At 34.0% G+C, this 13,215-nt stretch overlaps 1 protein-coding gene across 1 annotated transcript in view; it reads right to left on the bottom strand.

Moving 5' to 3' along the window:
- Positions 1 to 13,215, bottom strand: part of uvrag (UV radiation resistance associated gene) — a 150,931-nt gene that overhangs the window by 107,460 nt on the left and 30,256 nt on the right. Inside the window, exon 7 of the mRNA XM_073829373.1 lies at positions 9,034 to 9,139. Within this exon, the coding sequence (XP_073685474.1) occupies positions 9,034 to 9,139 (106 nt within the window). The remainder of the gene's footprint in view (positions 1 to 9,033; positions 9,140 to 13,215) is intronic.

Here is a 13,215-nt window from a genome sequence, read left to right as displayed (position 1 = left end):
ATATGTAAACATCTTTTATGTGAAAATACCTTATTCAGGTCAGTACTAAATAAAAAATAACATGCATTTTGTATGATTTTGGTAAAATAATTAACATTTTGCAGATTCTGCAAGGTGTATGTAAACTTTTGACTTCAAATGTAGTTCACCCAAAAAATTAAATTCTGTCATTAATTACTCACCCTCATGTCATTCCAAACCTGGAAGACCTTCGTTCATCTTCGGAACACAAATTAGGATATTTCTGATGAAATTCGACAGCTTTCTGACCTTGCATAAACAGCATAAACAGCAATGCAACTGACACGTTCAAGGCCCAGAAAGTTAGTTAGGAAATTGTTAAAACAGTCCATGCGACATCAGTGGTTCAACTGTAATTTTATGAAGCTATGAGAATACTTTTTGTGCACAAAACTTTATTTAACAATTTCTTCACTTCCCAGTTATGTTTAAACTACTGACATGAACTATTTTAATGATCTCCTTACAACTTTTCTGGGCCTTTAAAGTGGTAGTATCATTGCTGTCTATGCAAGGTTTATGTTCTGAAGATGAACGAAGGTCTTACGGGTTTGGAACGATATGTCAACAAGTTATTTTTTTTAAAGAAATGTAAGCTTTTATTCAAGAGTGAATTAAATTGACCAAAAGTGTCAGTAAACTTCTATTCATGAAATAAGCTTGGATGAATATGCAAAATCAGCATATTATAATGGTGTGTGTGTGTGTGTGTTGTATTTTTTAATAATTTTAATATATATATTTTCTGCCCTGTAAACACTTTGGAAAGAAAGGACATGCCAGAAACATTCACATTAATGTAATAAAAAAGCAAGGGATGATTTTTTTTAAGCAGATTAGTGCAGACATCAGTGCCAGATCTTCCCTCAGCCTCTCCAGCACCCAGCACAGATGAGTCCACAGCAGATCCATCTAATCTACATCTACAGCCCTGCGGCTTTTGGGACTGTTAGTGAGCCAAGTGCACTAATGAGGACCAGTGATCTGACGAGGGTGAAAGTGGGATCGAGAGCAGATAGGAGAAGTAAGAAAGAGTGAGAGGAGAGATAACACGGAGGGAAAGTTCACTATGTCTTTAAACTCTATGATTGGTGCCGGTGATCCCTATCATAACCAGAACTGCAGAGGTTAATGCAGAGCAGGACGAAGGAACATCTATAAAAAAATAAAAAAAACATTGGACACATGGACTTCAGGGTCCAGTGGAGACATATTCAGAATAAACAAACACAGAAACTTACAGCAAGGACATCAATTTGATGTACTCTTTATACAGAGGTATAAGTGCAGGGTGTTGGGGAAGTGGAGTGGAAGTGATAGCAATGAAATCTCCAGGATCTACTGGATCTTGTATTCTTGCACTTGGCAGCTGAGGAAGTGTCAATCAAAGAGATTGAGATAGCACCGCTATCTTCAGATAGCTTAAGCCCTTATACGGTGGGAAAAGACCTAGATCTTGCGTGTTTACTATCAACGCCACTGGCACGACAAACATATGACTTTTCACACATAGCTAAACATTTCAAAAACGAACACATGCATAGGGCTGTCGCGATAACCGCAATATCGCAATACCGCGCTATTGACAAGCATAACCGCAGAGGAATGCAACAACCGCAGCAACCGCGATATTTGCCTGTTTTCTTTTTTCCTAAGCATTTGCCCTTCTCACTTAATGCCTGTGTGCTGAATATTAAATTAGTAATAAGTTAGTAATGATAACATAATGTGTTTATTATGAGGCTCAGTAGATATGCACTTAACATGCCTAAACAGACAGCGAATGAGAGAGAGATCGACTGAGCTTGTGCGATTACCTGCGTCTGTCTTTCAGATCGAGTCAGGTATGTATGTGAAACTAGCTTGTCATGTCCAAGGAAAGTGAAATCTGTCTTAACATCGATGCTCTGCTGGTCAGCTGAGCCTTTAAAAGTGGCGATTAAAGTTGAAATGATCATGTTTCATTACGTCTCTCTTTGAATAAATAAGCGTTTTTGAACGTATAGTTGAATGAACGGATTAAAGACTTACTCAAAGATTGTCTCTTGCCTCCATCTTGTGGCGTAACAATGAAACTGCACTGACTGACAGCTCGCCCAGGTGAAATACTGACAGAAAGTCTCTCGTCCAGTCAGACTGGAGGGTGCGCGCTAACTGTTATATACACGAAGATTTCAGATGCAAAGCCTCTAAGTATGTCTGACATTTTTTCTTCAAAATTTGCATTTCTTTCTGGCTAGGTTTCTATGTAAGTACTGTTTACTTCACTTCATATATCAACGCGATTTGGTTTCGGTTTATTGATTTCTGAATATTACCTTACATTGTAACAGCCTACACACAATTATATGGCGGTAATACCGCATACCGCGCTACTGAGCCACTCAAAATTACCGCAAGGGAAATTCCTTAACCGCGACAGCCCTACACATGCACGCTACAAGATTTTCACAGGAAAAAAGTAGGGATTGATACACAAATACTGAGGAGCCAATAATTATTTTCACAATATGGTTGATATTCAACGTTTTTCAATTTGTAGTTTAAAATTGTATACTATTTTGCGTAAAAATAAAATAACATAAAATAAGGCATCATAACATTCTAAAAGTATGAAAGAAAGATTTTCATTGTAAGATTTAATTTAATAATTGTTCAATTTGTATTTTTAAAAAAAATTTAAATGTCTTCTTTAAATCAAAGAATCTATCATGGTTTCTAAAATAAAATAAAATAAAATAAAATAAAATAAATCAGCATTAATCAAGTGACTTTTACATTGTTCAACAAAAAAAAATGAAATGTTTTTTTTTTAAATCAAAGAATCTATCATGGTTTCCATAATAATAATAATAATTATTATTATTATTATTATTTAAAAAAATAAAATAAAATAAAATATCAGCAGCAATGCATTAATCAAAAGTGACTTTTACATTGTTAAAAATACATATATATATTTTTTTAATCAAAAAATCTATCATTGTTTCTATAAAATAAAATTAAAAATAAAGTAAAATAAAATAAAATAAAATAAAATAAAATATCAGCAGGGATGCATTAATCAAAAGTGATTTTTACACTGTTAAAAAAATGTGAATGTCTCTTTTTTTAAATCAAAGAATATAAAAAATATAAAACAAAATAAAAAATATATATCAGCATGGACACATTAATCAAAAGTGACTTTTTCATTGTTAAAAAAAATTTTAAATGTCTTTTTTTAAATCAAAGAATCTATCATGGTTTCCAAAAATAAAATAAAATAAAATAAAATAAAATAAAATAAAATAAAATAAAATAAAATAAAATAAAATATATTTTTTTAAATAAAAAAGTCTATCATGGTTTCTATAAAATAAAATAATAATAATAAAATAAAATATCAGCAGGGATGCATTAAACAAAAGTGATTTTTACACTGTTTTTTTTAAATCAAAGAATCTATCATGGTTTCCATAATAAAATAAAATAAAATAAAAAAGTTATTTAGTTAGCAACTAAATAAAAAGCTTTTTATCAAAAAAATTGATTAAATTTTTTTTTGTCCAATTAAATACAAAAACTCAAAGATAAGTTGTACACTCGCATATAGATTATCTTCACAGCAAGCACACACGGACTAAAAGCCACAAACCTTTAAGCCATGTAACTTACATCCTCTCACACACCAAAAATCACAGTCTGCTCTAATCACTAGTAATAAGAAAGTACAGAATAATTCAATTAGTGTAGAAATAACCGGTACAGTGTAGTGGGCTGATTGATTGCCCAAAGTGCCCTAATAGGCTCAAAACTGACCTGAGGCCAGGGAGAAGTGACAACATAGCTGTTTTAGCGGTGACCGCTCTGATCTGTAATCAGCTTTGCGTAACCTCAAGCCTGAAAGAAAACTCAAAACAGATTTCTGCTCATTAAGCAGTAACTGATACACGTCGCAGGAATTTCAGACCCTCGCTGACCTTTCGTGCGGTCCAGGTAGCGCTCCTTGTGATTGAGGGAGAGTGTCAGCTATTAGTGTAAACGTATCCTGAAATTTGACATGCGGAGAAATTCAGAAACTTGCCAACGCGTTTTTGGAAAGGAAGAGACTTCACAGTCATTCACAGAGACTTGACAAACCACCGAAGAAAGACATGCGATAATATTCCCAACATATGCAGGTTTCAGAAGGCTTTTAGACTCTTTGGACAGATATCGTGTTGGATATTGTAACACAAATTAACTTGTAATTATCGAACGTCGGATTGTGCTTACTGTGTTTCTTGCAGGTTTGTTAATAAAATATGCTTCAGCACAACTTCATTTCATGTCACAATCATTTCTGGCTCATTTGGATTCAAGCAACAGTGAGAGGAAAAAACTGAGGTGAGTCATTCTTTGCCTTGGCCAACAAAATAAAAAACCCTGGAAACAAAAAACGCTCATATGGCAAACAAGGTTTGAAAACAGAATGGCAAAACTCCAAAGAAAATGACAGACCTCCAAGATAGCGAGAGAGCGGAGATCAATAGAAGGTCCTGTGGACATTTCACCCTCTGAGAAAACAGCATTTCAACAGGTGGAGAGGCCGCTGCCATACAAACACTAAGCACTTAAACATCAAAGCCAGCTGGAGTGTGTGTGTGGTTCGGGCATCTCCAGTACTGGCGTCTTTATGACTCATAAGAGTGTGAGAGGGCAAATGTGAGTCAAGGAGTCTTTCGCTCTCACTCATTCAGATGACTTCTGGTGTCTTTTTAGGATGTTGTGCATGTCAACACATTTCTATGCAAAAAACCACAAATTTCTATGCAAAAAATTCTATGCAAAAAAACCCCACATATTTAAGGTTCATTTAAGTTTGGACAAGATTGTGTTTAGCTGGTCAGACAGTTGGTTTCCCAGCTGAAAAGTGTCAGCCTAAACCAACTAAACAGTTGAGTCTAACCAACCAGCCCAGGATGGGAGAGCAACTAACCACCTACAGATAGTGTAAGGCATTTTAAAGAAGGAATATAATGCCATGAAGACTATTGTAAACAAGCTACCACTATTGTGTTTGGGGTCAGTAGGATTTATGTTTTTGAAAGAAGTTACCCAAGTCTGCATTCATTTAAAGTCACAATATGTAAGAATTGTTTGATTCAATTATCCAAATACCACTAGAACAGTGTTATTTTCTTGAATTGTGTTACATTATCCCATATGTTTCGCCCGCCAATACACCCTTGATTTCTATTTTTTTTTTTTATAATAAAACAGCGATGCTTTTTCCTATATACGCATGACCAGAAGGAGTGGAAGTGGTCGACTGTGGCATAATAAAAGCTCAATCACAGCGTCATCAAACTACACCTTTGGTTATTTGTTTGTTTTGAATATGCGACCTCTAGTGGCTAAAAAGTACATATTGTGCCTTTAATCATAAATATTGTAAAAATAGTGAAATATTATTCAAATTTAAAACAACTGTTTTCTATTTTAACATGTTAAAATTAGTGCTGATAAAATTAGCGCCTTAACGTAGGCAATTAATTTTTCCAGTTTAACGGCGTTAAAAGTGTGGTGGAGCTAGGGTTGGCCACCCCACTGACAACTGCTGCTTCGGTCTCTTTTTTTTCTTGACAAGAAGTGTGTTTATTTAGTCGCAGATTGTCTTTACAACCACATCAAACGGGAGACTTTGCAGGCTGTATCATTTCATATTAAAGTGTGAATGAAACTACTAGCATGCATGTCAGATCCTCATCATGTTAAGCACTGGTAGCTCTTAAAGTAATAGCAGCAAAATAATCTAATCCCCCAGCCGCTGTGATGTCTATTAATCAAAGAACAGTAGGAAAAAAAAGGAAATCAATAACTTTTTTAGCTTTAAGGATTCATCTATAATTTTGCATTTAATGTCTGATAACTTTATTCAATTTCTGTATATTTCCTACTTGCTGAAGGGCACAGGTAAATATCAGTACTCGCCTTCAGTCATAAAAAATATTTAACAAATATTAAAAATATGTATTTATGTAGTTTTTACATTAATTAGAAGATTACATGTGAAATTGCAATATAAATGTATATTTAAAAATGTTCAGAAAAAAATGTGCGATGAATTAGTTAATTATTTTTTTATAGATTGACGGTACTAGTTAAAATATAATTTATTCCTGTGATGCAAAGCCAAATTTTTTAGAAGTTATTACAACCGATTATCGGCACCGATATTACACATTTTTATGGTTATCGGTATGGGTCATTTTTAAAACAGATTTTCCGATAAAATAATTAAAAAGCATCTAAAGAAAGTCTTTGTCAGAGCACTTGTTATTCTTAATTTTGACATTAATTTTCAGTTTTACACCAGACATATAGATCAGTTCAAAATATCGGTAATCGGTCTACTTGATTTGTAAAAATCGCTATCAACATTGGCCTGGAAAAACACATATTGCTACTTTAGTGTCACATGATCCTTCAGAAATCATTCTAATATGCTAATTTGGTGCTTGAGAAACATTTCTGATTATTATAAATGTCAATAAACTGTCATGCTGCTATTTTTGTGGAAACATTTTTTTCAGGATTCTTTGATTAACAAAAGTAAAAAAAAAAAAACAGCTAATATGCTAAAGTTTTATTACGTCACTGTAGTATAAATCAGGGTAGGGCTAGAAGCCGTGAAAGCTAAATGAGGCCGCTGGAACGATTGCTAATGAGAGACAATCACGCATGGCTTAAAAGCTTTTATTATGCCACAGTCGACCGCTTCTGCTCCCTGTGTATGTGAAAACAGCCCCGTTTTATCATACTAGGTACATTAGAGTGTGTTAAAAGTTCTGTTATAATGCTACTCTGTGCATTCGTCACCTGTCTAATACAACGCATAACAAAATAAAGCATTTTAGTGTTGCCATGTTTGATTCATTCGGAAATCAAAGATGTTTGATGACACAATGGCACAGTCCGTTACACTACTTAAATTCTTATTTCTCAGGATTTAAACATTCTTGGAAACATTTGGGAGTAATGCAAGTACACAAGTCACACTTTCTAATGGTTTTTGGATATTTTAATTAAAAAATCTTACATATTGTGCCTTTAATTGTTGAATAAACTTATTTTAAAATAATAAAATAATCTTACTGCCCCAAACATTTGAATCCAATCCCAATCCTTCATCTCATCCCTTCTATTCAGTTTGCAGTCTGAAGCCTCATGAATAAAAGACAAACAGTTTAAAAAACAATTATAAAAAAAAACTAACATTATCTCACATTATCAAAACATCTGTGGCATCAACAAAACAAATAATGCTAGACCACAGGTCACTGCCTATGTAGACAGTGAGGCAGCGCCGTACACTTTGGATCAGAGTTCTGAAGAATTCGAGAGAAGGAGAAAAAAATATAATGTGTGTGTGATTATGGTTATTCTGAGTGGAAGATGTCTGGGTATTTGCAGCCTACTGAAAGAGGACAGACTTTTGAAGTGTTCATTAACTACAAACCCAACTTGAAAACCTCCCCGAACGGCTGCGTTTTTGCAGCTGCTGACTGCCACCTTCAAAAATCCTAAATATGTTTTCCTTTTGCTTTTCATTCTTCTGCAGGATACAGTGAGTGTGGAAACACAAACAGAGGATTTTTTAGTGACAAGGCCACAGTGATACGTAGAGAAGGGCTAAAGCAGTGGGATTTGGAATCTTTAAATCCATCAAAACACGGGATACAAGAACCACCCGAGGACCTAATGACATATTTACGAGGATCTGTGTAACGCAAGATACACAACGCTGAGACCATTTACCACACTGCTGCTGTTCGTGTTGAGTGACTGGGTACCCTGACTTCCTGACTGAAACTGAGGGTACTAGCACCAGCATACTGAACACTCATTCTCACCTGCAAAAACAACACTGCAACAGCTTGAAATATTGGTCGCAAGCTTTGCATCTGTAGAGAATTTTTTTTTTTTTTTAATTATTTACAAAAATTACTGGAAATTTCTTATTACCTTGGGCTATTCTTTTTAATACTTAACTTTTAACTACACTTCTTCGGACATCAGTAATCAAAGCTTTGTAAATATTGTTCACATACACTGAGATTTACTTGAAATTTCACCACGCTGATTACTCACTAAAACTCCCATAGATAATGTTTTCATGCCATTTTAAGACTTATTTGTACGTAACAAAGTGGTTATATCTAAATGTGTCAGTTGTTAACTTACATTTTAAAATTAGTCTTTCCATTAACGCCACTATATGGTTCATTTAGACGGATTTGTGGAACACGCACAAACATAAGAAGCTGGATTTATCGCATTAACCAATCACAGCCAAACACTATCAGTCATATCCAATGATATTTGCCTCCTCACGTGACTTTCCTCCATTCATTCTCAACTACCCCCAACAAACTCACTGCACGCTTTGGGGTGGCTGTTAAAAATTAATGGGCTTAGGAGAGGGTCGAGAAAAACGTGACTCCCGCTGTAACTTTACCTGCTGGTATAACTGTTGGACAGTGTTTCTTTGAAAAAACGAGTGATTTATAAATTTTGTAATGTTTTAAATGCACTTTCAGTTTGTAATGTTTCCAATTGCGTGTTCTAGGACATGCACTAAAGTGAAATGCTTGTCTGTTACACTGCTAGATAGCTTATCAAAAGCTGGTTTATACTGCCATCCCTCATGAAAGAGTAATTCTGTGAGCTTGGAAACACAATATCCCCACTAGAGAGTGAAGTATTGAATTTTAAATTGAGTTTGACAATCTGCTATAAAATTCTGTCAAGCATACAGCAACTGTAAATTTAGCCTTTTATACTTGCAGAGGTGCTTTACAGAGTCTTACCTTCAGTACTACATACCAGGTGCAAAGGAAAAGAAAACCCAACAGGCCGGAGAGGATTTATGGAGTTAGAGAACATACAAAGCATACAGAATATAAAAATAATCCTGAATGAATAAGAGCGCACAAGCAGACCTAGACAACCCAAAAAATCCCACTAGTTTGATTTGTTGGGTCTCACCTTTTCTGTGCAGGACGCTGTTGTCCTCAGTTTCTCTTCAATTTCCTTCCCGATCTTCTGAACGGTCACCTGAGTCTGTTTAATGGCTCTCTGGGCAGTGTGCAGTCTGTGGAGGAAACACAGACAGGATGCATCACTGTTAGGGTTGAGAATCTGAGGAAGAACTGGTTCCAAGTACTGGAACTGAATGATTTCATGACATGAATGCATACAGAACATTGTAATAAAATACTGAGACTGAGACTGAGAGTGAATCTCCTTCACCACAGAAAACAGATGATGTTTTATCAGAGCTGTGAGCCTAATAAAAATACTACAAAATAGGACACACTGAATAACATAACAAATAGTTAAATCAAAAACAAGCGACTCTTTTGATTCTTTTTGATGAAGCAGAGAAAAAAAGACTAGTAATTGGAAATAACGTTGTTAATGTGTCAACGTGTATTTACATACACACATATATACATTTAAATTGTATGATATTGATTTTACATGTATATATAATTACATACACAGAATCTGCAAAATGTTAATTATTTTATCAAAATAAGAGGGATCATGCAAAATGGATGTTATTTTTTTTTTATTTAGTACTGACCTGAATAAGATATATTTTACATAAAAGATGTGTACATACAGTCCACAAGAGAGAATAATAGTTGAATATATAAAACTTACCCCATTCAAAAGATTACATACACTTAATTCTTAATACTATGTTGTTACCTGAATGATCAACAGCTTTTTTTTTCTGTTTTTTTTTTTTTTTAGTGACAGTTGTTCATGAGTCCCTTGTTTGTCCTAAATAGTTAAACTGCTTCAGAAAAATTCTTCAGGTCCCACAAATTCTTTGGTTTTTCAGCATTTTTGTGCATTTGAACACGTCCAACAATGGCTGTATAATTTTGAGATCCATCTTTTCACACTGAGGTCAACTGAGGGACTCATATGCAACTATTACAGAAAGTTCAAAGGCTCACAGAGGCTTCAGAAGGAAAAACTATGAATTAAGAGCCAGGGGTGAAAACTTAAATTTAAATTTAACTTATTTTGTCTTCTGGGAAACATGTAAGTATATTCTGTATATGAAAGGCAGTACTAAATAAAAAAGATATGATATTTAGGCAAAATAAGAAAAATGTATCTTCGCTCTGTTCAAAAGTTTACACCCCGGCTCTTAATGCATTGTTTTCCTTCTGGAGCATCAGTGAGCGTTTGAGTCCCTCAGTTGTCCTCAGTGGGAAAAGATGGATCTCAAAATCATACAGTCATTGTTGGAAAAGGTTCAAATACACAAAAATGCTGAAAAACCACAGAATTTGTGGAACCTGAAAGATTTTTTCTGAAGAACAGCAGGCTGTTTAACTGTTCAGGACAAACAGGGACTCATGAACAACTATCACTAAACAAAAAACACAGTATTAAGAATCAAGTGTATGTAAACTTTTGAATTGGATTATTTTTATAAATGTAACTTATTTTCTCTTGCGGGATAATACTGTATGTAAATGTTTTTTATTTTAAATATCTTATTCAGGTCAGTACAAAAAAAAAAACAACAACATGCATTTCATATGACCCTTCCTATATCGGTAAAATAAATAACATTTTGCAGATTCTGCAAGGTGTATGTAAACTTTTGACTTCAACTGTATATACACACACATTAAGCTACTTTTATTGTATGAGAAGAAAGAAGTAATTTAGAAAATCATATGCAATAGTGAGTGAATGATTACACAATTTTCATTTCTAGGGGAATTATTACTTTGAATCTGAAAGGTTTTGAGCACTTGTATAACAAAACCTAACTAAAACAAATCAGTGATTGGATCTTGACTCAAATAAATGGAATTAGGTCAATCAAATGAAGAATGACAGCGGACGTATGTAAACACCCACACTCAGATGTAATGGAAACAGAACTGCTGCATGTGAAGGGGAGATGATCTCACATGGTGACCGATTTCAGATTTATATTTGCGGTAATTAGAGAACACATAAACTGAAACCTCATGACAGGACCGCTGGACCAAAGGGAGGTCAGGCATTGTTTTTGTATTGTTTGTTTATTTCCCAAAGGCAATGGGCTTGTTAAGATAAACTTTTATAAATAACAGGATTGTTAAGAGATTAATAACAGCGCAGATGGGTCAACCTCATTGTGCCTGTTTTTGTTTGCACCATGGTTCTTATTTGGTGCCTCATTTTCTGACTCATCTGGTTTTACAACCACACCAAATGGTTTCAATACCCATTGTTCAATCATAGTGGTATGGTGAAAGCTTTTATTCACCTGAAAGGCATTCCAAGACAAGAGTAATTTAAGAATTAGTGTTGGAATACTTTTTGTGCGCAAAGAAAAATAAAACAAAATAGAACAACTTTAAACAAAAATTGCTGTCTATGCAGGGTCAGAAAGCTCTCGGATTTCATCAAAAAAATCTTAATTTGTGTTCTGAAGATGAACGAAGGTCTTACAGGTTTGGAAAGACATGAGGGTGAGTAATTAATGACAGAATTTCCATTTTTGGATGAACTAACCTTTTAACTCAATGAACTACTGTCTTACTGTAAAGATTATGATTTTTTTAAAGCTTGTTTGCACATTCTGGTTTTCTCAGAAAAATAACAGCAGCATAAGACAACAATCTGTGAACTACAGAAGCTATCAATCAGGGCTTGATTGTGCTCATATTAGCTTTCAGCACCACTAAGCCTTATGGGAAAGAGAATGAGGAAAAAAAAATGTCCAGGCCTGTTAGAAACCAAAGGAATCCATACACATATGATCATCACACATACATAGAATCCTAAATTCTTTCATATGTTTCAACACTGCTTTTACACTAACATAGCTGCTGTTGGAATGTCTATATTCGGAGATCAAGCTGCCATTTGCTGTACATAACAGCGTATTCCCACTCGGGAGGTTTTCATGAACGGTGGCTGGGAGCTCAACCACTAACCTTTCAGCGATGGTGAACAATTTACTTCAGCCTCCATTAATGGGTGTTTTCTCTGTGTTTTTTAACAGTAGGATTAGCACATTCTCACTGGAATCCCTCAAGGAGGATCACAAGTGCACATGGCCAGGGTTAAAAACAAACTAGACACAAGGCAGATGCTAATTAGCACACAGACTACAGCTGTTCTGTGGTTGAAGTCCATGCATTCATGAAGGTGATTGCAGATTGACTCATATGAGTCAAGAGCAGCCTGTTTTGTCCCTGCTGGAAGGTGACGTAACTACACTATTTGGGTTTTTCCATTGACAGTCATTCAAAAAAAAATCTATATCTTTATATATATATATATATATATAAAGATATAAAGATATATAGAGAGAGAGAGAGAGAGAGAGAGAGAAATATTAATTTATTTAAATAAACTTATTTATTTATTTATTTATATTTTTAGAATGACTGTCAATGGAATTTCCATTAATGCATTAATCAAAAAAGACTATTAAATTGAAAAAAAAAATGAAAATAAAATAATAATAATAATAATAATAAATCAAATAATGCTGTCCTTTTTTAAAAAATTAAAAAATAAATATTGCGCTGGCCAACGATTCATATCGTAATGGGCCAACGATTATTTAAGATTAATCACATCTAATATAAAAGTTTTAGTTTATACATTATATGTGATTATATATATATTATATATGTGATTATATAAGTATACCCTGGACCACAAAACTAATCATAAGGGTCCATTTTTTTTAAATTAAGATTTATACATCATCTGAAAGCTGAATAAATAGGCTTTCCATTGGTTAGGATAGGACAATACTTGGCTAAGATGCAACTAATTTCAAATCTGGAATCTGAGGGTGCAAAAAAAATCTAAATATTGAGAAAATCACCTTTAAAGTTGTCCAAATAAAGTTCTTAGCAACGCATATTACTAATCAAATTTAGGTTTGATAGATTTACGGTAAGAAATTTACAAAATATCTTAATGTAACATGATTTTTACTTAATATCCTAGTGATCTTTGGCATAAAAGAAAAATCGATAATTTTGACCCATACAATGTATTTTTGGTTATTGCTACAAATAAAACCGTGCCACTTAAGACTGGTTTTGTGGTCCAGAGTCACATATATGTGTGTGCACTGTGTATATTTATTATGTATATATATATATATATATATATATATATATATAT

Source organism: Garra rufa, chromosome 23 (assembly GCF_049309525.1).
Source record: "Garra rufa chromosome 23, GarRuf1.0, whole genome shotgun sequence".
Classification (NCBI taxonomy): domain Eukaryota; kingdom Metazoa; phylum Chordata; class Actinopteri; order Cypriniformes; family Cyprinidae; genus Garra; species Garra rufa.
Note: the sequence above shows the minus strand (reverse complement) of the source record. Positions and strands in the feature narration are given on the sequence as shown.